General features: G+C 43.0%; 1 protein-coding gene across 2 annotated transcripts in view; it reads right to left on the minus strand.

Annotated features, from left to right (window-relative positions):
* Window positions 1-27,049, minus strand: part of LOC125879283 (vesicle-fusing ATPase) — a 67,949-nt gene that overhangs the window by 12,730 nt on the left and 28,170 nt on the right. For both annotated transcript variants that reach the window (XM_049561053.1, XM_049561054.1), the window contains 13 exons: window positions 20,146-20,231; window positions 15,862-15,961; window positions 15,675-15,714; window positions 13,618-13,784; window positions 13,353-13,460; window positions 11,456-11,531; window positions 9,320-9,475; window positions 7,332-7,531; window positions 7,080-7,245; window positions 5,043-5,117; window positions 4,313-4,500; window positions 1,829-1,924; window positions 1,581-1,737 (listed from right to left, as the gene is read on the minus strand). In XM_049561053.1, the coding sequence (XP_049417010.1) occupies window positions 1,581-1,737; window positions 1,829-1,924; window positions 4,313-4,500; window positions 5,043-5,117; window positions 7,080-7,245; window positions 7,332-7,531; window positions 9,320-9,475; window positions 11,456-11,531; window positions 13,353-13,460; window positions 13,618-13,784; window positions 15,675-15,714; window positions 15,862-15,961; window positions 20,146-20,231 (1,615 nt within the window). The remainder of the gene's footprint in view (window positions 1-1,580; window positions 1,738-1,828; window positions 1,925-4,312; window positions 4,501-5,042; window positions 5,118-7,079; window positions 7,246-7,331; window positions 7,532-9,319; window positions 9,476-11,455; window positions 11,532-13,352; window positions 13,461-13,617; window positions 13,785-15,674; window positions 15,715-15,861; window positions 15,962-20,145; window positions 20,232-27,049) is intronic.

Below are 27,049 nucleotides of genomic sequence, written 5' to 3' on the forward strand. Positions count from 1 at the left end.
AAGGGGGGCGCTATAGCAACCCATTGAAATGTTAAACTTTGAATGGGCATATCTCATGCCCCGTATGTGGTAGAGACATGAAACTTTGCACAGAGATGCCTCTCCTCATGAGGAACACATTTGCCTCAAGAACCCATAACTTCCGCTTATATAGATTTTCCGCCATTTTGAATTTTTTGAAAAACACTTCAAATGGATCTCTTCCTAGGAAGTTTGAGCGATCTGCATGAAACTGGGTGAACATAATCTAGGGAGCAATATCTAAAGTTCCCTCTTGGCAAAAGTTGGAAAACTTCCTAAAACTGAGCTTCTATAAGGCAATGAATATTGCGGAGGGCGTGGCTCATCACATAAAGGTGTAGAACATCTCAAGGGTTTCACCCATCACCACGCAACTTTGTAGGCATATAAACTGTCAGTGTGTCATTCTGTCAGTCAGTCATTCTGTCTGTCCCACGTTTTTCTACTCACTGACGTGGTCAATCTATGTGAAACTGCACATAGGCATTGAGGACTGGCATAGGTAGAAGGTGACAAAGCTACCAATGGCTATGGACTAGTTATTACGTTACTTTAGAAATGTTAATATCAAAACGTACAAATAAAATGTGTCTGTGGTTTATAGAAACGTGCAATGGTGGGAGAAGTATTCACTTCCTTTACTGTAGTAAAAGTACTAACACCACACTGTGAATATACTGTTAAAAGTCCTGCACTGAAGATGTTACTTACGTAGAAGTAATTATCATCAGAAAAATATTCTTTAATTTACTTTGAGTATAAAAAGTAAAAGTACGCAATGCAGAAAGCTCTAAACCAAAAAACAAACAAAAACACACCCAAAACCTCAAAATTATTAAAAAAAACCCTCTAAATTATTTCCAAGAAAAACGACCCAAAACACCACTCAATTATTAAAAAAAAAACACACACAGTAACCCCCCCAAAAAATTATTCCCCCCAAAAAAATCTCAAAAATAATAATAACAATAAAAAAATGAAATTATTACCAAAACAAAACACCAAAAGAAACAATATATTATTCCAAAGACCCAAAAGACCCTCAAAATTATGGGAAAAAAACACACCCACAAAACAAATAATTTCAGCTGTACTTGCATTAACCTTTTGGCCGATTATCTTACAACAAAACATCATATTTTATAAACTCTTCTTATGTTTTTTACTCAAAAATCTGAATCTGTAAAGTAACTAAAGTTATCAGATAAATGTAGTGGAGTAAAAACAACAATATTTCCCTCTGAAATGTGCTGGAGTGAAAGTAAAAAGTGGCCTGAAAAGAAAATACTAAAGTGAAGTACAAGTACCTCAAATTTGTACTTTGATCTACTTAGTAGAATTTTCTTTAACACTTTTTTCTCCATCTGAATCAAACTTTACGTTGATGTCACTGCGCTGGAAAAATCACAGACTCACAGAATCTTATTAAATCTTGTGGAAAGTCGGAGAAAATCACCAGTTTAGGTGAAACTGTGAAACACCAGAAGCTTTTTATTGCACTAAACTGTGAATTAACTGTGACTTTTGCTGTATTTCCCTGAGTGTGTGTGGTTTCTCACCCTCCAGTAGCACGGCCACCAGCGGTGTGCGGTCACTGTTCTTAGTCTGCTGCACCAGCAGCTCTCCGTCGTCCAGGACGTGAGTGACGGGGTCGCCCCATTTGATGATGCCGTTCATGATGTAGCTGGAATAATCCTCCTGGTTCGTACCAAACGCCTGGAGAAGAACACGAGGAAGTGTTCGCAACCGTGCTCTGCCTTTTCATTCGATGTCAGGGACATAAACTCTAAGATGACCTGGTACTCACAGGTTTGATGTCGTTGTTGAGGGACCCCATGAAGTCGTCTCTGGTGACCTGCAGCTTCTCGGCCCTCTCCATGTCCACCTCCACTGTAGATGTGGCCTGGAGCAGAACAGACACAAACAACTGCGTCAGAACAACGTCAGGTTAAAGAGAAGCTGTGACGATTATAAACACCATATTCAGTTTACACGTCACCAGGAGTACGACTCAGAAAACTGTTTGATAATGTGTGGCTTATAGACCATGTGAAAGAAGTGGATTCAGCCACCGTGACATCAGTCTGCGAGGGCAGAGTCCACAAGCCGCTAACCGACAGGCCTAAAGTCTGTTTGACTCGTTGCTGTCATATTGTGTCTGCTCATCTGTCCCTGCAGATAACAAGCTATAAAGCCCATGCACTGTGAGTAAACAAAATAAATGTCTGTATCACATACAGACTGCAGACACTCAGACACAGAGATGTCTGTAGATGACGACTGGGCTGTGACTAAATAAATCAGGTAGGCCTGTGAGTTACATCAGAAAATCTTCTTTTGTCATTTTTCATTGTTACTTTTCAAGCCCTATATTTGACATTACACTGTGCAGCCTACAGCTGCGATAATACAAGCTACAGTAACTGTTTTACACACACATAAGTGTTGTTTTTTCTCCTGTGATCCAAGTGTCCTGAAGCCCCAACATATGGATCACTACGGACGAGCAGTATGGAGATACTTTGTGGTTTCAATTATGTGTGTTTGGACGTTTGAATCTGGGGCGCCGTCAGCCTCCATTAGGTGGAGTTGTGTTGCTACCTCCTCTCCCCTTGGATCTCTGCAAGTGATGTGAGGACTCTAAAACTTCACCTGAGCCTCCCTCGGCATATGGGTGAGTAGATAATGGCTGAGTTTACATTTTTGGGCGCACTATCCCTTTAAGTCTGCACCTAAAGCAGACTCTGTGGAAGCCTGCAGAAGGTCTGCTTTAGGCCCCTACTGAACTGGACGAATCGTGGATTTGGAGCCCTCAGCACTCCCAGACTTGGGAGCAGGACCCAGGAACGTATCTGTGCATGCGGTAAAGTCCGGACATTTGGATTCAGCCTGAAGCTTTCCCTGCTTTAAGCTCTATTTTACTCAAAACTGAACTATGATTTAGAAAGTGAACATCATGTTGTATTGAAAGAAACTTGAAACTACAGATTGAGACCATAAAGTCATCAAAACGTGTTTACTGAGAACTGGGCGCATGTCTCACTGACTTCTGTACAATCAGACATCGCCCCCTGCTGGACATTAGAAAGAATGCAGGTTTAAGGCACCTCAGTATTGTCTTCACTTTTCAGACCTGGAGATAACCTCTTGTCCTTTCCGCTGGAGTGCTTCAAAGTCTTATGTCATTTCATTAAAGCGTGCATACAGGAGGCTGGAGTTTAACACAAGGAGCTACAGTATCAGCTTTCATGAGAAATGTGATGTTTTTTGGAACTTCAGCGTCCACAGACCAGCTTTTTCTGGGGCCTTCATCGAGTTATCAAGTGGGCTCATCTGTCATAGAGTTAGTCCAGGTGTCTCGTTTATAAACTTTGCATACGCACAAATGAAACTTGAAAGAGGCGTGCCCCACTTCCCGCTAAGGTTGTGATCTCTAAAAACAGACTTGATGGGCGAAGCTTTGACCCATGCTTACCAACATTTTGGAGAAGACGGGAAATTGGCGCAGCAGACGGTGAGGTGGAAGCCTGACTGCATGCTTTTTGGTGCACACCATTTTTGGCTTTTGTCCGTTCGTACATTTTTAGTCTGGATCCTACAGATTGTTTTAAAATGAGAGCCCAGGTCATGTGATGTGAACTGAACCAGCTCAGTGGCCACCGTGCTTATTCCACTTGCTGTGAGATGTGGATGAAAACACCAGAAAAAGTAGGTACTCCTTGACTTGAATTATTTGTCAAATGATCTTTCCCAAAAGCTCATTTCCATGACTACTGACACTCCTATTGTTTTGCCTTGGTTCCCATCATGCTTTGGGTGATGTCAACAGTTAATATTCTGTTGCCTTGGTAACCTAATGCTAATCTGATTGCATGTTTACTTTCTGCTGACCAGTATAGACCCAGTCATCATGATGTTGCTCTGACAACAGTCACCTCCAGGTAGAAAACTGGAAATTTGTTTAAATTGCAGAGATAAGTGAACCTGTTTATTTCTAACATTTAAACATGTATAATTAAACATGGTGACGTGTCTGATGTTTCTGCTGTGCCTATTTTACTTCCTGTGGTGCTTTACTATCGGCACTAAGTTAAACAGTGTGCTGCTGTGGACGAGGCTGCAGCAAGACATTTCATTGCCACCTGAAATAATCAGTATCAGTGTCACTTCACGCATGAACTGATGGAGGCAGCAGTAGACAAGCAACGCCGTGTTCTTCTAACATTATGTGCCCTGGAGTATCACCCCGCCCCCGCCCTGATACAATGTGTATTGTGAAGTGCAGAGTGACCTTGATGTGTCGGTTCATGGCGGTGGACTGAGCGGCCCTGACCAGCCCCTCCAGCTCGGCACCGCTGTAGTTCTTAGTCTCAGCCGCCAGCTCCTTGATGTTGACGTCGCCAGCGAGCAGGTTGAAGCTTCGCATCTTGTTGGTGTGGATGGTCAGGATCTGGACACGCCCCTTCTCATCAGGCAGACCTGGAGGTGAGACGATGAGGCACGATGAGGAGGACGAGGGGCGGAGAGAAAGAGTTGATATGAAGGAAAGAAAGGAGAGAGGGAAGGAGAGGAACAAACATGTAAAAGGGTGAAGCAGGAACATGGCACTAATATGAGTGATCCTGATCAAACTGTCAGACTGATCAAAACTATAACTGAATACATGAATAAATTAAACTGTGTGCTGTGGCTCCTCATGATCACAAGACAAATACAAGACGCACAGTGTCTGTGAAGCAGCATTAGCTACTCTGTTAGCATTAGCATGCTGGCTAAACTGCTTTGACTCCCACACAGGAAGCGTTTTGCAAGTTGCAGATCACGAGGCACACCAAACAGTGATCAGTGTGTAGCTGCTGCCATGTTGAGGCAGAGGGTGCTGTCTGTAGCTCTGGTTGAGGGTGAGAGGCTGTCAGCAGATAAACAGAGATCTGTGTGGGTACATGAGACCCTAAAAAAGAGGCTGGATCATGGGGAGTACCACCAGTTGGTCCAGGAGCTTCTCCTTCCAAAACACTCACCGATTTCCATCTTGACCTCAAACCTGCCGGGCCTCATCAGAGCGTCATCGATCAGGTCGGGCCTGTTGGTCATACCTGCAGAGGAGGAGACGACAACAGAGACTGAGAGAGTAGAAAGAGGGCGGACTTGTGTAACTGATGCTGTCTGATGTTGATGATGCAGAGTTTGTCACGCTGACGTCTGTACAGTGCTTACTGATCTCACATGGAGTAAATGTAAATGTATGTATTTTTGAGGCTAAAAATAGTAATGAGGCTAAAAACAGAGTTCAAATGAGGTTCTTCCAAACAGCTTTTTATGTCGGGGCTTCAGGACACTTGGATCACTACGGACGAGCAGTATGGAGATATTTTGTGGTTTCAATGATGTGTTTTTGGACGTTTGAATCTGGGGCGCCGTCAGCCTCCATTAGGTGGAGTTGTGTTGCTACCTCCTCTCCCCTTGGATCTCTGCAAGTGATGTGAGGACTCTAAAACTTCACCTGAGCCTCCCTCGGCATATGGGTGAGTAGATAATGGCTGAATTTACATTTTTGGGTGCACTATGCCTTTAAGTTATGAGTAGAGGAACACTCAGCTAGCTGCTAGGCTAATGTATGCAATGTAAGACACTATAATAACTTGTGAAGAAAATACAAAAGAAGAGGGATATGAATAAAACATGAGCATACACACACACGCATCTACATACACACAGAAACACATATATACTATAAACACGTTAAATGTTTAGTGTTATATCATGAACGCCCACAAATGAAGCAGAACAGCCTCTCCTCGGTACAGACGGTCTACTGTCTGTGGAGCTCTATCAGAGGGATGGTATTCCCTCACTGGCTTTTAGGATGGTGCTGGTGGAGAGCGCTGTTGAACACACTGCTCTAATGCAGCACCTCTATCAAAATAAAGTGTCACCTGACACTAACAGTGTACGCAGATAATAAATATCACAGCGAGGTTTTACAATCTGGGACCAGTTTCACAGAAGTGATTTGTGAGTATGGCTCACAGCAGATCCAAAACGGTGACATGTTTTAAAGTTATTGTTGCATCACAGAGTCCTGCAGGGCCTCAGGTCCCTGCTCTTCAATCAGTGTAAAGCAGTGGTTCCCGACTTTGGGGTCGCAGGTTTATTCTGAACAGACTCAAGTGACTCGCAAACATGTCAAGTTTGTAAAAAACACACTTGATTTTGAAGTACGATGAATTCCCAGCACAGAGCTTTAATTCTGAAGTGCCGTTTTGCGTCGAATTGATGCCATACCTACATCAACGTAGAGCCTACGCCGTACCCTGACGTGCACCTCCCCAGAGATGTACCTACACATCACAGTGACGCAGACCTCCTGTCTGTCTCTGTGAGCTGAAACCATTTCCCTCAGTGGAAACAAAGCTTTGATTTACTTTAATTTCACAGATAAGAAACAATAAATTGTGAAGACAATAAAGCCTCCACACACTGTGTGTGATTTATCCTGGCTGTAATATGAGCAGAGGAAATCTCTGCTAGCTGCTAGGCTCATTTATACAATGTAAAATGCCATAGGCTTGTGCTAATAACGTTAGCATGTTGTATTTGTGGGGGAAATGTGTCCAGATAAAGACAAGTGTTTGTGAATGCTGCGAGTTATAGTGAAGCTGATTTGTGTTTGAAACTGTCTCTATTAAGCCATGTTTAATGTGTGTTTAATGTGTGTTCAATGTGTGTTCAATGTGTGTTTTGAATCAACTAAACTTTACAGCACTTCACAGAAACCCCACAGCCGACTAGTGTTTTGGAGGTGTAACTGCAGAGTGACACAGACACACCACCGCACAAGTATAAATGCCGCTTAACAGAAGGCTACTTGACAGAGACAGCAAACTAACTCGATGACATGGCCAAACTTAGTATGACGCTGAACACATTAAACCGTGCGGGCCTCGGACTAATGACTGAGCAGAAATCTGGACCAGTTGGCAACCACTGGTATAAAGTATGATACAGCTGGTGAGGATGGTGAGTGAGGTGAATCAGTTCCCTCTGATGCTACTGACCGATGACCAGGATGTTGTTCAGTTGCTCCACGCCATCAATCTTGGACAGGAGCTGGTTGACCACAGTGTCATGCACCCCTGTGCTGCTGGCGCCCGTTCCTCTCTGCTTGCAGATGGCGTCCAGCTCATCAAAGATGATGATATGGAGGCCGCTGTTGGCTCCCAGCTGGAGGCAGGTTGGGTGTAAAGATAATTAATTCAGTTGTTATATTTAAATGAAGCACACAGAAGATCACACCGAGCGGCTCTCACCCTCTTCTGCTCCTCCTCTGCGTCAGCAAACAGTTTTCGGATGTTGGCCTCAGACTCTCCTACGTACTTGTTCAGGATCTCGGGGCCGTTGACGATCTTGGGCTCGCGGGCGTTGAGCATCTTACCAATCTGCCTGGCCATCAGTGTTTTACCACAGCCTGGAGGCCCAAACAGCAAGATGCCCTTCACGTGCTTACAACCTGGAAACAAGAAAGAGGGGAGTGATGAGAAACAGTGAAGGGAGGAGAAGAAGGGAGGGACAGTTAACTAGAATCACCACCCCTTGGTTGTATGACTCCGCCCACTAGTCCACCCTGTGGTTGTATGACTCCGCCCACCAGTCAACCCTGTGGTTGTATGACTCCGCCCACCAGCCCACCCTGTGGTTGTATGACTCCGCCCACCAGTCCACCCTGTGGTTGTATGACTCCGCCCACCAGCCCACCCTGTGGTTGTATGACTCCGCCCACCAGCCCACCCTGTGGTTGTATGACTCCGCCCACCAGCCCACCCTGTGGTTGTATGACTCCACCCACCAGTCAACCCTGTGGTTGTATGACTCCGCCCACCAGTCCAGTGTCTCTGACAGTCTCCATCCATGTCAGTGAAAACATGGATGCTTCACACACAGAAGATCTATACAGTCAGCACAGTTTCAAGATTAGAGTCACCAATTCAGTATCTGACCAAATGTCTCCCCTTCTGTTCCTGAGATATGACGTTAAAACATGATGATGTCACAGTCAAGCTGACCTTTGACCTTTTCACCTTCATTATTTCACCCTGTTAGACATTTGTGTCAAGTTTTGTCACAATTAGTGTCTGAACTCTTGAGTTATGGCCAAATACATGTTTTCTGAGGTCACACTGACCTTTGACCACTAAAACTGAATCAGTTCATTGCTGATACTAAGTGGACGTTTGTGCCAAATTTAAAGAAATTCTCTCTCAGTGCTCTTGAGATATTGCATTCACATAAATGAGACAGACAAGGTCACAGTGACCTTTGAGACCTATGAACATTAAAACTGAATCAGTTTTTTGTTGAGTCCAGGTGGATTCAGTGCCAGATTTGAAGAAAGTGCTCTTGGGATATCGTCTTCACAGGAATGAGACAGACGAGGTCACAGTGACCTTGACCTTTGATCACAACAATCTAATAAAAAATCTGAAGAAATTCCCTCAAGGTGTTCTTGAGATTTCACCTCCATGGTGAATGAGACGGATGAAGGGCACACTGACCTCTGACCACGAAAACTGTATCAGTTCATTAGTGAGTCTAAGTGGACGTTTTTGCCAAAATTGAAGAAATCCCCTCAAGGTGTTCTTGAGATATCATGTTCACGAGAATGGTATGTAAATGTGTGCAGACGGACAACCAGAAAACAGAACCCCTCTGGCATGGAGGGAAAGAACAAAAGTCAGATGAAAAGTGGAAGAAGAATCAGAAACAGAATCAGAAAGAAAGAAAGAAGTGAGAGGTGAAAGCAGAGACGAGGCAGGAGAGGAGAGGACGGGGAGAGATGTATGAAGATTATAAAATAGTTTGATGCTCAGAGCTCGAGGGAGAAGAAACCAGATTAATAAAATGAAACGGAGGAATAAATTGTGTCTGTCTGTCTGTCTGTCTGCGACTAACTCTGTTTCCTCCTCTGCATCACTGTTTATTCCATTTGGCTGCAGCAGGGATAAAATACACTGTCGACAAAATTACCAGCAAAGTCACGTTATGCAAACCAGATGTTTCCATATAATAAAATACCTTTTATTTAAACTTTAATGAAATCCAATTAAACATTTAATTTACAGTAAAACCCAAACGCAAATGAAAAGTCCCTGAAGTACATAAATGTCATATGGGACGGAGAACTTTCAGATCTCTTAAGGAAAGTAGAGACGCAGTGACAACTCCTAACGAGCCAATAAAAAGACAGAATGGAAAAAAACCAAAACACTAAAGCAGAGTTAAGAGTGAGGAGGTTTCTCACCCATCTGCTCCACGATGTCCGGAGGGAAGACTCGGGAAGCAAAGGCTCTGCGGAAAATGTCGGAGAACTCCTTGTCCAGACCTCCGATTCCCATCTTCTCAAAGTTCCAGTCTGGGTTGATGATTGTCTGTCGAGCCTCCTTGGTCTTTGCCTTTCCTGTTCAAACACACAAGAGAAACTTCTTTATGCGACTCACACATTTATATCGACTCAAAGCAGGTGACTCCATGAGGACAGAGGAGGATATCTGGAACACAAAGTTTAAAGATGTCAGATGGAAAGGAGGGAGGTTTCTGAGGAGTGTCATGAAGAATTAAAAAACATTAAGTTAAAGTCAGGTTTGGTCTGTAAGGTGCTTTTGGCCTTTTCCTCAGCAGACACATGATCTGTGGGAGACGATGCTGTAATGTGCTCTTACTGCCACCTTGTGGAGGAAACAGATACAGGACCAGAGCAGGAAGCTTCATCTGCAGCTCTCTGAATTCACCATGAAGGATTTGTGGCGTTTAAAATGATCAGCCGTATAAAAGAAACTGAGGAAAAGAGGTTCTGATCTTATCTACGGCTGTGATTCACAGACATCCTGTATTTGCATCCTTTAACCTGGCTCGTAGGGAAGGCATGGACATGTTCACGGGGGTCCATTGACCTCTGCCCTCAAGATATCTGAATAAAAAATGGGTCTATGGGTACCTGTAAGTCTCTCATTTACAGACATGCCCACTCTGTGCTAGTCCAGTGCAGCTTTTCTCATACAGAACTAATTATTGGCTGTTACATTGGAATATTTCTGCACACTGTGGTGCCTAACCAGTCTTAGAATTGCATGAATGGGGCATGACTGGCAAGCTTAGATGCATGTGGATCTGATGAGCCCAAATTTTTTCATATGTGATGATGTTAGTCCCCATAGCAGTCATTTTATTGTAGCACGACCATGTTTGTATAAGGGGGTTTCTCAGCAGTTTCCAGAGCAGAAGTCGCCGTCCAGTCACTGAAAACTGCAGTTCTTACAGAAATCTCCAAATGTCAAAAGTTTTTTTTTCCAAATCTGGATTTTTCTGTCGGGTTCCTCAAGGTTTTGGTGTCTTAATGTGATATTTTGGAGGGATTTCCGACCATTCTTATTAATACTTGAGTGATGCTTAAATTTAGCACCAATTCAAATGGAATCAACCCAAAAACTGGTTGCAACAGTTTATGAGACAGAAACGATCATCACATGCTTTGATCATAATGTTCTCAGCACCTGTGCACTCTAAACTTTCTAAATAGGTGCCTTACCAAAACACGTGTATATTACAGATTTATGACTAGACAAACGACACACAGAGCTGGGCTGCATCTCAAATTAATGTTCAGGTTCACAGCTTTCAGATGGCGTAACCCACGTCTGTGTGGCATCTACTGTTGACCTGCTGTCCCCCCAAAACAAGACAGAATGGGTCTCTGTAGGGAGGGTGAAGTGGAGGAGGTTTTGATCTACGGACCAGCTGCACAAAACAGTTAAGGCCTTAAGGCTTAAATTCTCCTTAGCTGAAGGACTTATATAGCTGCACAGAATCCCCTAAAAGGTTTCCTTAGTTAAGTAAAAACTCATTTACTGCGATAAAAGACAGCAGTAAGAGTTTCCATGGAGATTGTTTGTTTGCTTGGACAAAGTTGTCTCATAGTTAGATAATGAGAAAATGTCAGAAGAAAAGAAGAGAAGACAATCAAAATACAATCAGAGAAAGAACAAACTACAAAGTAAACACCAGAAAACATTAAACGACTGTAGGAAGAAGCAACGGAAATGAATTCAGTCAAATCAGAAGTGTATCCGTCAGGTTCTCCAGGTCACAGAACACTCTGCTCTGGGTGTGTTAGCTTTTTCATTCATCACCATAAACTCGGTCATGTTGCAGTTAGGACAGAGTCAGAGGGACCTTAAGGGTTTGTTTGGTTGCTAAGGTCTTTGGTGCAACAGTTGAGGGATTCCTTAGGTATAAAACCAAGACAAGGAGAAAACCACAAATACTTAAGTGAACATTTTAAGGAAACCTTAACTGGGACTTTAAGGAAAATCTTAAGGTGTTTTGTGCAAGCGGCCCCTGATCCTGAGGTTAATTAAGTTTTGGGAAATGAGGAACATACCAACGAGTGTGAGGGACGAGCTCTCCGCCTTCTCAAAGATCACCTGGCTGTTGCCGATCATCAGCCCGCACTCGATCTGTCAGAGAGAACACAGTTACAGTCAGAGACGTGGAAACATTCACCTCTTTCACTTTCAGCCATAATGGCTTCAATAATTAATTTATGTATTGCTACACCTGTGGTGGTTGCTGTCCTCAATAACCCAGAGACCATTTATCAGATACTTTGGCAAAGACAAGGCCTTCATCTCCTGATTACAGGAGCAGTGTGGAGGATTTAGTGCCATCTAGTGGTGAGAATTGTGGATTGCAACTAGCTGAAACTTCCTCCGTGTGCCAAGCGTGAACTCCCAGTTAGAATTCCTTCATTGTTCAGGAGGTTTTTACAGGGAGCTGAATTACCCACAGAGGTCTCTTCCACTCCAAAACAAACAGACCAGCTGATTTAAAAACACTGAATGAAGACGTTTCATGTTAAAAATCAATGTTTTTCCAACAAATTTCACTTTACCCATTTATTCATTTTTTAATGTGTATAACGTTTTTTTTTGTTTTTTTTTTAAATCTATTTATTTTTTCATTTTTTTAAAAATAATTCTTTATTAATTTAATTATTGTAAATATCTTTTATTTCATCCTGCCCAGTATTTATACCAATAACCGTTTCCTTTAGAGTTGAAGTAGCATTTGTAAGTTTATTTTTATTCATGTTACCTCTCATGCCTTCTCTAAATTAACAGACATACTTTATGTTATTCAATCACTTTATTATATTACTAACTTCTATTTCACACTCTTATTCTTACTTCTTAAAATCCTCTAGTCTTTACATCAGAGCGACTGTAATGAATCACAATTTCCCCGCGGGGATCAATAATGTATTTCTGATTCTGATTCTACTGGTCACAGTGATGACTGTGATGGTGCAGCTGTGGAAAACAACAAAATCAAGCATGCTAGACTTTCCGTTGGGATGTCATGAGGCATCCGAGACACAGCGTTGGTTGTCGTCTACCATGACGCACTACACAAGATAAAACTCACACGACACTCATTATTGTTCATGATCCAAGCCAACGCCACAGGATGGCCAGGTCGGGCTATAATCAGGCTGATATCCTGTTGTCTAAACCCGGCTTAAGCTGACACAATTTTCAGGTGAGTATACACTAAATAAAACATCCTAATTATGTTATTATTATTCCATTTCTGCCAATGTATCCCCCTGAATCTGACACACTGGAGCTTTAAAACATCAGCTGAGAGGACTCTACTTGTAAGACATGAAAACACTGTGGCTCCTACAGATACAGCATGTATACAAGCAAAAGCACTGGCAGGAGGAAAGAAGGAGAACACTGCAAAAATCCCCAAAGTGCAACTAATAAAACAGGATTTTTCTGTTTTTTAAATACACTTTGCTTTGACTCATTCGTACCTTTAATTCTGAACTGGGAGCAAACCCCTCTGAACGTTGTGTTTAAGCAGCTGCTGCGTCTTCAGATCTGAAGTGCATTTTTCTGAAGTGCAGTGTTTGGTCCTTACGGGCCTCCTTATTAGTGTGCATGGATAAATAATGAGTGTGACGCAATAAATCAGGGGTAGGATGCTCCTCTGTACTGCAGTGACACCAGCTGTCAGGATGGTGTATGTGGAGGATCGAGATGATGCTTAAATATGAAATTAATTATTCAGCAGGCAGCAGCAGTGTGTGGTAAACATACGGTGCATTATTTAAGAGTGTGTGTCACTGTAACGCTTCTGTTCCCCTGTTATATTTCTCTACTATCAATGGGAGTTTAATTATGGAGGGGCGACTGTGTGTTGGTCCAGTTTACAGTGACAGAGCTGCATTAAGGGAAGACGAGCTGCTACGAGCTGCGAGCGCCGTCAGGTACCTTCTGTTTCTTTCCAGAGGCCGGCTCTCCTTTGAGGATGCTGGCGTCCATGGCCTCGATGTCTTTCACCACCAAACCAAACAGCTTGTCACAGAAACTGAAGACGAGCTGAGAGACAGAGGAAAGCAAGAGGAGGATCAAACAACCTGCAGAGGCAGCGCCAGAGAGCAGAGAACAAAGCAAACACACACACACACACACACACACACACACACACACACTGTGCATCTATGTGTTGGATATTTTGAGGCGTGTGAATATGAACCTGCTGGGTAACAGAGAAGGCCTGGTTGTTGAACTGCTGGATGAACTCGGCAGCCATCTTGTCCGAGTCATACGGGGAGGAGTCCGTACTCTTCTTCTGCAGGAAGTCGATTTCGATTGTCATGGCGCCGATGCACTGCTTGGACTTGTCAAAGTTGTAGTTGGCCACTGACGGGACAGACGGACAGAAGACTGAATCAGAGCAGCAGGGTGACGCCTCTTACTTTAAGCCTTTTCAAAACTAAAAACACAAGTGTGTGTTTAAGTGCTCTAACGTGATGCAATCATCAGCACATGACACATACTAACATGCTGCATAAAAAGGCCGGGGATAACATATCATAGCGTTGGTTAGTGTGGTTAAAACAGCCCTGAAGGTGGTCCTGGATGCTGTCACAGTCCTGGGTCATGTTGGCAGCTCTCTGCTGAACTCCAGCCAACACCATCAGAGACAGCGAGAGGTCTGCCAAATACATCAGTCAGTCCTCATCCTAAAATCTGTTAGTCTCGTCATGTTAACAGTGAAAAATACAAAAACACAAACAATTAGCCAAACAGCGTTCTGTTGGAACTGAACAGAGGTTTGATCTCACATTTACTCACAATACTGGGACGAACTGGCTCCAAGCTGCTGCTCCTTTATGTCATGATGCTAAGTTATTATCCACTGTGTGATGGCCACCAAATGCAAAGGTTTCTTGTTTTCAGCTGGAGGTGGTGTTTCAACCATCTCATGGAGCTCACATCACAGGAGCTTCATTAGCTAACCACAGCTGATCAAACACTTCAGTGACAGTTGTTATTTCAGCCAGTGAACCAGTCAGAAATAAGAAGCTGCGTCAGTCTGAAATCTGCCCTCATTGAGTTTAAGGTGGTAATCTGTCACTGCTATCACTGTACAGCCTACTGCATGTGACTGAGGAGGGCGGGGCTTAGACAATGGTGATGACAGCGACAGAGTTTTAGTGTTGTGTTTGTTCATCTTTCTACATAATGAGGAAAACTCTGTGTGTGTGTGTGTGTGTGTGTGTGTGTGTGTTCCAGGTTTTTCTCCTCACTGACTTGGTCAATCCATGTGAAACTTGGCACAGTGGTAGAGGGTCATGGGAGGATGCCAATGAAGCAATATTACATCAATTGGCCAAAGGGGGGCGCTATAGCAACCCATTGAAATGTCAAACTTTGAATGGGCATATCTCATGCCCCGTATGTCGTAGAGACATGAAACTTTGCACAGAGATGCCTCTCCTCATGAGGAACACATTTGCCTCAAGAACCCATAACTTCCGCTTATATAGATTTTCCACCATTTTGAATGTTTTGAAAAACACTTCAAATGGATCTCTTCCTAGGAAGTTTGAGCGATCTGCATGAAACTGGGTGAACATAATCTAGGGAGCAATATCTAAAGTCCCCTCTTGGCAAAAGTTGGAAAACTTCCTAAAACTGAGCTTCTATAAGGCAATGAATATTGCGGGCGTGGCTCATCACATAAAGGTGTAGAACATCTCAAGGGTTTCACCCATCACCACGCAACTTTGTAGGCATATGACCACACATAATCTGAGGGGACCCCTCCATTATTGAGCCCATCAAACAAAATGGGGGCGCTAGAGAGCTCATTTCTTATCTAGGCCTAACCGCCATATGGATTTTTACTAAACTTGGTAGATATGTAGAACAGGACGCCTCAAGGTGACTGGAGAAATTTAACTCTAATTGGCAACTGGGTGGCGCTATAACAACAGAAAAATGCTTCAAAATGGCTAAAATGCGACCGATCGCTGTGGCTCCCCCTGTGGACCAATGTTGGTGTTGTTTCTAATGTTTGGTATGACTAAGTCATGGTATGGTATGCTGTACATAATCACGGAAACTGTCAGTGTGTCATTCTGTCAGTCAGTCATTCTGTCTGTCCCACGTTTTTCTACTCACTGACGTGGTCAATCTATGTGAAACTGCACATAGGCATTGAGGACTGGCATAGGTAGAAGGTGACAAAGCTACCAATGGCTATGGACTAGTTATTTAAATGATCAAATACAGAAAATATCATACCTTCAACCTCCTGGCCGATGGAGAGACCCGCCCACTTCCTCTACAAGAGAGATAAGGAAGGAGAGGAGGAGTGACAGTGAGGTAAGTAAAGAGAGGTATGGATCCAACAACTACTACTTAACAATGTGTGTGTGTGTGTGTGTGTGTGTGTGTGTGTGTGTGTGTGTGTGTGTGTGTGTGTACGTACCTGCGGCAGGCTGAAGGCGATGCTTCCAGGTGCCACAGTGTGGTGAGTCTTCACTGTAAACACATACTTGTGGTTGGGTGTGGTCTTCACAGTCACATGTCTGCACACACAGGAGACAGGAGGACACTGGTTACTGAGACGTGGCGCTGCTGCTGGCCACCAGCCCGCTGTGACACTGGGGGGTTTGTGCTGGCTGAATTTCAGCCACCAACTGAAGGTCTGTCTCTGAAGCTGCTACAAACACCTTCAGTCTCTCTTCTTTGTCTCTGCTTTGGTCTCCACCAGGTAATAAAATATGTGTCCTCTTTGATGGACAGCTAGTTGTTAACTTTGTCTGTCTGCTGTTAGCTGCACCTTCCTGCTGCAAAACCACAGACTGTAAATGAAGATGGACAACATGACTCCACCTCCCTCCACTGTACAGAAGTGAAGCTAAAATATTGTGGATACGGCCGCTGCCATCTTGCTCTGGTGTCCTAATTCGGAGTCAAAGTCTGCGGAGTAGTGTTCTCCACAGTATCATCTTCATTCTACTGAGCTCAGACCTGTTGTCCTCGTTCATGGACACTTTTTTGTGTCATCTAGTGGCAGTAAGAGCACAATACACTAATCCACCTAAAAACAAGATGGCTGCCATCTCTGCCAAGTCAGTCTGCAGCCGATCCTGACACAAAAGTGGACAAGGTCCAGAACCTGATCACATTTAATGATTGAAACTTGTTTATTTATGAGTAATAATGGTTGAAGTTTGATATGGCAACAAATTTGACCAATTCTAGCAACAGGAACAAATTAAGACTGTTAATTAGGAAGTACTCGTTTGAGGACACTGGGACTTTATTATTGTTGACAGTGTTTAGTTTTTTATACTTATCAGTTCCGACTGATCCCATATAGTTTGGAGAAGTTCAAAATGAACACCAAACAAAAGTTGAGGTCTCAGGGGGACACTGAAGGACAGGAATGACCTACCTTTGGAGATGTTCCTCAGCTGGTAAAAACAGGACTGGACTACGTTCTTTACGTGCTGCTCCAGGGACAAATTACTGTTCAGAAGAACACCCAGATTTTTTACACCTGATTTTATGTTCAAAGTGAGGGGGCTGAATTTGTCTTTTCAGAGTATTGGGACATCCAGCTCTTTGATGTCATACAGGCAACTATGAAGAGATGCTGATGCACAGGTGTCAGGGGGTTTAAAGGACAGGTAGAGCTGTGTATCATCTGTGTAGCTATGGAAAGAGATGTTGTGATGACGTATTATCTGTCCCAGGGGGAGCATGTACATGTACAGGGTGAACAGAACAGGTCCCAAAACTGATCCTTGTGGTATTCCATGTTTTGACCGAGCAGTTCTTGAGGAATATTCCCCGATGGAGACAAAAAAACCAAACACAGTCCAGAGTGGTTCCAGTAAGACCCACCCACTACCCATTAGTAGTACCCACCTGCTGCAAAATCAAGTAAAAGGCTCCGTCTGTCGCTATGGACGACCTTGATTATTGATTCAAATTATGTAATTCAGCTTTAATTCATTCAGTCAAAGACACCACTGATCTTTTCACAGTCCTCCAGGTCACATCCTCAGAGGTTAGGGAGAGACACCAGTGTATCAGTGTGTGTGTGTGTCATTGTTAACTGGCCTATTTCACAGAAGCATTACTGAGCTCTGATTGGTTAATCTCCGCTGGTTACTAGGATACTAGCACTGCCCTCTGATCCAACACGGCTCATCAGCAGAGTTTGAATGAAAACACCTTTTAAAGTTGATGCTTTGAAATGAATGTCACGACATCAATGCAGGGATTATTTAACACCCTCATTTCAAAGAGTCATGTGGCCTCGTTGCTAGGCGACAAGAAAACAATCGTGACTTTTAACATACATTATGTTGCAGTAAAGTATGATTATCTGCAGATGCTCATCACCAGAAAATATAATTTCAACATTAAAAAAATCCATGTTGAGCTGCTCCTCAGTGAAGAGAGCGTTCTGCTGGTGGCTGTGACATCACTGCCTGGTGCCACTGAGTGATGAAGACGAGGCTGCTGTTGCCATGGCAGTAAAAATGTGGGACAAACTTAGGTAACACATTTATTTTGAGATCTGAAACGTGACTGCCACTTTAAAACACGTATAATTTATCATTTATAATCAATAGTTTAAATGATTCTCAGAATGACAACAGGTTGTTTTGGTGGGAAATTAATGTCCTCATTTTTCAAATGTGTTTTTAATTCTTCATTGTTTAATTCTTGTGTGTGTTTGCTGCTGCAGTGAGTGTCCCGTCCTTTCTGTTTGTCAGCAGTTTAATTGCATCTTTTCTCTTTATTAGCACATTTCTTTCTCCAACACACACAGACACATAAAAGCTGCAAAAACACGACGACATCTGAAGTGTCTGAATGCTTATCACACAAAACCAAGTGGAGAAGCTTTTGTTTCACAGCTGCATAAAAACAAGCTGACAGAGACAAAATACTGCAGTGAGGACTCTTTAAAAAACTTAAATAAGGGTGTGTGCTTAACTGTTTGCAGCAGACACTTTATTTCACTCACAGGGCCAACTGTGAGGGTGCCAATGCAGAACTGGCAGTAAAATAACTTCCTACTTGAACCACTGGGATTAACAATTAATAATAAAGCTGCACAAATATATTTCATGTCAGTAACCTCTCATGGCAGCCAAAGGGATTTTCAGTGCAAACTTCAAACTTACATTTACTTTGTTTATTGAACACATTATAGAGTATTATTTTGGGATTTAGGCATGGGCTTGTACTGTAGTTTTTTAATTATAACATTAACAAATATAAACAAATATATCACACCCCCTGCAGTTCTCCAAAGAACCACTCAGACACTGGTTTCTGAGCTGTGGGTCGTGAAGCCCATTAGGGGTCGCCGAAGCTTCACAGGGGGTTGCAACAGGGTCACAGGGAGTTGTTTGGAAAAACCTCATTTGAACTCTGTTTTTAGCCTCATTGTAGCCTGTAGCTCTGACTGCCTCTCTGGGCACCGCGCTCACGTGTTGTTTTTGTCCAAACAACTTTTTATGTCGGGGCTTCAGGACACTTGGATCACTACGGACGAGCAGTATGGAGATATTTTGTGGTTTCAGTTATGTGTTTCTGGACGTTTGAATCTGGGGCGCCGTCAGCCTCCATTAGGTGGAGTTGTGTTGCTACCTCCTCTCCCCTTGGATCTCTGCAAGTGATGTGAGGACTCTAAAACTTCACCTGAGCCTCCCTCGGCATATGGGTGAGTAGATAATGGCTGAATTTACATTTTTGGGTGCACTATCCCTTTAAGGGATGTAAGAAAGCTTTTTTGAATTTGTAAAAAGAGGAGCCCATTAAATGATTGTTAAATATATATATAATACAAACAGAGAAATGTATACAAAGTTTCTAAAAACATCAGGAAAACTCAAATCACTTGTTTCATACAAACTATGTTCACTATTTGGGTTACTTACACAGTTTACCAGTTGTTCTGTACAGTTACTGTTACGCACTGAATATAATCTGAATACATAAAGTCTGTTTCTTCGTCGGGTCGTCAGTTTACTCAACAATAGAAAAGAGACCCCATCAGGAAAAAGGTTGGGAATCACTGAGACTAGAGATATCAATGACCCCCGTTTGAGAAACACTGCATTTGTATATGGATGAATGTGCCACAACAGCAGTGGGAAGTACGATGCATAATTACCCACAATGTATTTGATCTGAGAAGTTGGGATAACATCAATAACCACAGTTTCGTTTTTTGCTTTATTGAGTTTCTGTTTGAACGATTATTGGCCTGCAATTTCCTGCAATAAACATTTACATTTTGTAATGGCCATTCCAGGCAGTTGTTGATGGCAGAGTCCGTCTTCCTGCAGGACTCAGTTCGACTGGGCGGGAAATGGCAAAATATTTCACACCTTCACCTGGTTCGGTTCATTTTCCTACTGCACTTTTTAAAGCGGACCAAACCGCCTGGACAACATCATGCAGTTATAACAGCTGCTCGTTTGGGGCTAAGATGTGACTTGGTGAGTCAGGCTGACATTAAATTTTCGCAGCGTTATCATCATTATTATGATACTCAGCCTGATAACAGTGATAATGACACGGAGCAGGTCCTGCAGCCTCACATCAGATCATTGACTGCGACCCTCTGAATGAACGATGGCTGATAAGGTGGGAGGATGGATGAGAAGATGATTGGAAAGGTGCCTGGCCGTGCGCCTGTATTGACAGATGCATTGATGAATAGGCGATAACGACTACTCACTGTCCTGACTGCAGATCCTTCTCGCTCACCACGGCACAATTAGTCAGCGACAGCTCATCTGTTGGGCATCGCGCCGCTTGCATGGTCTGTGAAGAGATGAAGGGGAGGAGGAGGAGGAGGAAGAGGAGGAAGACGAGGGGTGGAGGAGAAAAAGAGCAACGTTTAAAAGATTTTTTTTTTTAACCGAGCATAAAGATCAGAAGTTCTACTGTGTTTTATCTTTTAGATGAACATGTGAGACGTGTATCAGACACTGGGCTGAGGGTTCAGACCCAGACTGCCTGGTGAGAGACTCAACAATGTGTCACTCTGAACATCATCATTCACTCTCTGCATTAAGAAGTTACTGTAGTCGGAGATCAGATAAATGAAGCAGACAGAATTTTGCAGCTGATCAGAAGCAAAATCACACAGTGTAAATAATTCAACATGGAATAAATGTGACTAAATTTGCGCCAAAGTCCTTGAAAATATGACATCAAATATCTTATTCTGTTCAGTTGTACTATGCAAATCATTTCCAGCTTGTTCAACTTAAAAAAAAACTTTCTCCGCTGCCTGAAAAATGTGAGTCGACTGAGCTTAGTCTGAATCATTTGTGCAAAGTTGTCTTCTGAGATTTGAAAATATAAAACCAGCTGATTTAAAGCTGTGGTAAGCAGAAATCTGGGAAAACAAAAGCTAGAATCACCACCCCTTGGCTGTTTGACTCCGCCCACCAGTCCACTCTGTGTCCGTATGACTCCGCCCACCAGTCCACCCTGTGGTTGTATGACTCCGCCCACCAGTCCAGTGTCTCTGACAGTCTCCATCCATGTCAGTGAAAACATGGATGCTTCACACACAGAAGATCTATACAATCAGCACAGTTTCAAGATTAGAGTCACCAATTCAGTATCTGACCAAATGTCTCCCCTTCTGTTCCTGAGATATGACATTAAAACATGATGATGTCACAGTCAAGATGACCTTTGACCTTTTCACCTTCATTATTTTATCCTATCATGTTGTGTTCACACCAAACGCAATGAGAAGATTCAAGTTGCATCATCCGCGTGCGTTTGAATGCTAGAATATTTTGTGTTGACTCCCTTCACATGCACGTGAAATCACTGAATCAGTCTGTGCATCCTCGGCATCATACGTCTCCAGAGGATCTCAATGTTGATTGGCACGAATTGGTCGCTGAAGTTCAGATTTTTAGACTTTTGCGAATAAGGATTTGACGCGAAAAAAGAATTTACGTCTTTACATGTAATTCACTCGGGCAAACTGTTTTATTTGCGTCCGGTGTGAACACAACATAAGACATTTGTGTCAAGTTTTGTCATAATTAGTGTATGAATGAAGGTCACAGTGACCTTTGACCTTTAACGACAAAATTTTAATCATTTTATTCTTCAGTCCAAGTGGACGTTTGTGCCAAATTTAAAGAAATTCCCCCAAGGTGTTCTTTAGATATCACGTTCGCAAGAATAAGACAGATGAGGTCACATAGACCTTGACGTGTGACTTATGACCACCAAAAATTAATCAGTTCATGGTTGAGTTCAAGTAAACGTTTGTGCCAAATAGAAGAAACAATCTTACGCGAAGGGTAAAAATGGGTAAAAACACTGCACTTGTCATTGTCACTTTCTACCCAGCTGTCGAATCACAGCGGGGGAGGGGCGGGACAAAGACCAACAAAAGTGAACCGTCTGTCCTACGTGCTTCAGTCCTCGCTTCGTCCAGGCTGAGTGTCTACCTTGTGCTGACAGTTTTACTTCCATGGACATTCCTTATCAAAGCAACCAGATGCAACGTGAAAAAAAAAAAGCCCTCGAGTGCTCCCAGCTGGGTAAAAAACATCGGACTCTTATAAAATATCACCAGGAATAAAAACCAACCAACGAGAATCTGGTCAGACAAGAACATACTGACCAACCAATCGACCACAAGGCGTCAGCTCTACTTTAAAGGTCATAAAATCTGTCTATGAGCACCTCTAAAGCTCAATATATATTCTGTTTTATCTCATTACCTTTCCACCTTAACTTTCATTGTTGTTCTGCTGTGTTTCCCCTGATGAAGCCATTAACGGCGACTGGCCGCGTATCATGCCGACATAAAAGGACGTCTTTTTTCGCCAGTGTCTGACGCCAGAGGTCACTGACCAAGTGCTAGTTTTCAGTGACTTAGGAGTGAGACCAGGTTGGATCCATCAGGGAGTTGGGAATGTCCAGTCGTGCAGCTTGAGCCTTCTGCTAACCACAGCCTAAAGGATTTCAACACTTCCTCCACCTCTTTAAATAACCTCAGATGTATTCAGGAAGACGGATGACTCATACAGAGCTGCAGGGACAGGATCGAGGATTCACCCTGATAAAAATAGAAATGTGAGAAAACATCCGACACTGGAATTTTTTTTTTATTTTAATATTTACTGCTGATGAAAATGCAGGGAACCTCCGCCTCTTTAGATTAGCACTGAAAGAAAAGACAATCAGGCAGGAAGCTGCTTCAGGAAAACACCGAACCACCACGATGATCACCAGCTGGTCAGAGACAGATGGAGAGTATTTACTGTCTTTGATGTCATAAAGAAAAAGGAGAAACCACCTGTACTTCATGATGCGTTCACTGTGATTAGCTTTTACCCGGACTTCCCATTTGAGTCTTTATGTTTGAGGCGTCTCCTGCTGCTGCACAGGTAAGACAGGTTTGAGTATAAGGACACGCTGCTGTGGCCTCATCTCAAAGCCTCTGCACGGTTCAACCCTCTCTGCAGCACAGCAGAAGAAAGGTACAAACACTCAGCCGCGGGGTTCGGCAGGAATTCCAATGCACATCCCTGCAGCCTGAAGTGGTAACCATGGTAACTGCATTAGGCAATCAGACACAGCCTCTGACGATAAACTGCACTGATTTAACACGAGCCTGAAGAGCATCGTCCCTCAGAGGCTGCAAAGGTTACTCCTCCAGCACACACAGATTTATTTGATTTGATTTTGATTTCCTCCTTTGGAGTGCATAGAAATGTCTCCTTCATAAATTAAAACAATAAATTTGACACACCTGAATTTTTACTAGAGAAAGAAAAATAACAATAATTTAGAATGATTTAATGAACACAATGACATGCGACCAGGATCAGTTTATGGTGTAATAAAGTGACCGTTCATTCACGAGCAAAACTAATTACTCTTCAAAGGCACTTGACAGGAAGTTCATTAAAACAAAGATGGAGACACCGCAGAAAGAAACCAGAAATGTGTCGTCTGCATTTGAATCAAACATCTGGACATATTTGGGTTTTTACCACAGAAGAAAAGTAGGACTTGGACATGACACATGCTGTTTGCAAGCAGTGTCAAATGAGAATAAAATACTCTGGGAATAACGGACATGAGGGCTGACCTCACAGGCCACCATCCAGGGATAGCGTTAGCCGCTAACGGCCAAGCTAACGCTAAAAATCAACCAACACAGGACACAGTGAGCTCGACACAACTACCATCAGACAATAACACAGTCCATCACCTACTTCACGTCCAAAGATCTGCGTCTATACAGCGCTGCTGAAAACCAAGGCTTCTGTTACACGCTAAAAACACATGAACCCAGGTATGTGACTCCGCCCCCTCACAGCCGTACCCAAGCTCTACAGAGAAGTGAAGCATAAAGCTGAGGAAGCAGGACATTATCTGACAGAGGACAGGAGACACTGTCTCACGTCCTCCAAACTAGAGCGGACATTATCTGACAGAGGACAGGAGACACTGTCTCACGTCCTCCAAACTAGAGCGGGACATTAGAGCGGGACATTATCTGACAGAGGACAGGAGACACTGTCTCACGTCTTCCAAACTAGAGCGGGACATTATCTGACAGAGGACAGGATAGGGTGACCATATTTTGATTTCCAAAAAGAGGACACTTAAATGATACTCGCAGTTTACTCAAAGATGCCTTATAATTTTAATATATTTAAAATTTATATGTATGGATAGAAAATTCAGTTATATTACAAAATAATATCTCTCAAAGACAGAAATTCAGATAGGCCCCAATAGGGGACACATACACACATACAGTGTGGCGATCCGAGCCCGACGGGTCGGCCGGGTTTGGTCAAAAATGTAGCTATAAATTGTATTCGGGCTCGGGTCGGATTCGGTCAGCTTTCAGTGAAAACATAGTGTAAAAATAAATAAAATCCTATTGTCTGTCCTGTTTATTGCTTGGGCACTGTTATTTACGTGACAACACCTGAACATAACACACACAGACACACATTGGCTGTTTGTTTCTACCTCTGTCCTCGCTGGAAGTCTCGGACCTCCAGCCGCCCGCCTCCGCCTTGATTAAACGCTGAAAATAAAATAAAAGAGGGAGACAGGTGTCTCCTATTTTATCTTATTTTGTTATATTTTGAAAAGTGGACATGTCCGGGCAAAAGAGGACGTTTGGTCAGCCTAGGACAGGAGACACTGTCTCACGTCGTCCAAACTAGAGCAGGACATTATCTGACAGAGGACAGGAGACACTGTCTCACGTCGTCCAGACTAGAGCAGGACATTATCTGACAGAGGACAGGAGACACTGTCTCACGTCGTCCAAACTAGAGCAGGACATTATCTGACAGAGGACAGGAGACACTGTCTCACGTTGTCCAAACTAGAGCAGGACATTATCTGACACAGGACAGGAGACACTGTCTCACGTTGTCCAAACTAGAGCAGGACATTATCTGACAGAGGACAGGAGACACTGTCTCACGTTGTCCAAACTAGAGCGGGACATTATCTGTCAGAGGACAGTTCTAACATGTGTGTTGTCCCTCAGTCAGCAGGACACCTGCATGTTAAGTGTTTGTCTCATGTCTTTTAATTTGCAGTTGGAAAAAAAGGTAATACATCCCAATTTATTGTATCATGATAATATGGTATCGTGGTTCCTCTGATGATTCCCACCTCTCCCTTTGTGTTTCTGTGCAGTACGTGTTGATCCATAAAGCTGGCGTGTACCTAATATCCTTCACAGTCTGCAACATTCAGAGCTGCAGCTTCTGCATCAGACTGGCAGAGATGCTTCTTCACAGCTGAGTTTTCAGGCCTCCTCATCAGGAGAGCAGCCGTGGATAAAAAAACAAAAACTGTTTCATGGGCAAATTTCCAGATCGAGATCACAGGCAACATCTAGTAACCACCCAATCTTTAGTCTAATCCCTCCTCTATATTTCAGCCAAATCCATCATAATCTGTGAGGACTCTCTGCCAGAGGCACAAACACACAAATAATGACCTGACTGCAACACTGCTAACAAGGTGTGCGGGCAGTTTTTATCCTTTTACAGCCTCCAGAATGCAGTGTAAGTGGTAAACTAGATGTGAGATATAAAGCAGCTTTCATTTCTCCCTCATTATTTGTGCCACCTGTTGATGACGAATACATAATAATCAGTTATCAGTCACAAAGAGCTACAGCGAGATACAGACACAGCGAGGGAAACAGTGACATGAGAGCTCTGTATACAGGGAGGAACTGTGGGAACAGGGACAGAGACACAGACTGATAGAAACACTGCAGTGCTGGCCTCGTGCCCACATCACCTGCTCTCTGTAGTCTGAGCAGACAGAGGTGAGACGGAGCAACACCAGCGTGTCAGAGGCCTTAAAGGGGCCAACACTCAGAACAAGAATGACTGCTCTACCTTTGTCTTCAGTTTGTATGTTACAAAGAGGATTTCATCATGGTCATGTTAGGACATCAACTAATTAAACACAGTTCCTCACCTGAATCTCCAGAGCTGCAGGAAATAACTTCTTAGCCATTGTCTTTGTAATAACAGGACTGTGGGTTTCACAGCTCGGGTTATTTCTCCACCTTAACCACTATTGTCCTCTCATCCATTCTTCAACACACACGAGAGACGGCAACAGCGAGAGGTGAGGAGAGAAGTCGAGCTGCCACGGGAGCAGAGAAGAAGAGCTTGTACAGGGAGTGAGTGAGGAAGAAATGCAGAAGCAAGAAGGCTGGAAACAGGAAACAGCATGAAGTGTTGAGGGAATCTAAACTTTTGAACGGGGACCATCTCAATATTTTCTGTGCTGCAATGTTTTGTGATGCCTCATAGTTTTATCTGAATCCAATTAAACATAAAAGAAACGTGTTTGATGTGATCAGTTATGTTTCCTTTAAAGAATGATGCACATCTTACAAGTTCAGCCACCGTGTGTAAATTTAAGTGGGATTTATACTTCTATGTTGAATTGACACCATACCCTTACCATTACCCTGCACCTCCCCAGAAATGTAACTCCATGTCACAGTGACGCAGACCTCCTGTCTGTCTCTGTGAGCTGAAACCATTTCCCTCAGTGGAAGCAAAGCTTTGATTTACTTTAATTTCACAGATAAGAAACAATAAATTGTGAAGACAATAAAGCCTCCACATAATTTATTAATTTAATTTATACAATGTAAAATGGCATAGGCTTGTGCTAATAACGTTAGCATGTTGTATTTGTTTGGAAAACGTGTTTAGTATCAGACAGTTGTTTTGTCAGTGAACCTTGTGAGCTGTAATGGAGCCGAATTATGTGCCGTTACCTTTGTTACATGTTGCTGTTGTCCCTGGCTTCATATGAGTAGAGGAAAAGTCAGCTAGCTGCTAGGCTACTTTATACAATGTAAAATGTCATAGGCTTGTGCTAATAACGTTAGCATGTTGTATTTGTGGGGGAAATGTGTCCAGATAAAGACAAGTGTTTGTCTGTGAATGCTGCGAGTTATAGTGAAGCTGATTTGTGTACTTGTGTTTGAAATGGTCTCGATTAAGTCATTTTTAGTGTGTGTTTAATGTGTGTCTAATGTGTGTTTACTGTGTGTTTAATGTGTGTTTTGAATCAACTAAACTTTA

This window comes from Epinephelus fuscoguttatus, linkage group LG19 (assembly GCF_011397635.1).
Source record: "Epinephelus fuscoguttatus linkage group LG19, E.fuscoguttatus.final_Chr_v1".
Lineage (NCBI taxonomy): Eukaryota > Metazoa > Chordata > Actinopteri > Perciformes > Serranidae > Epinephelus > Epinephelus fuscoguttatus.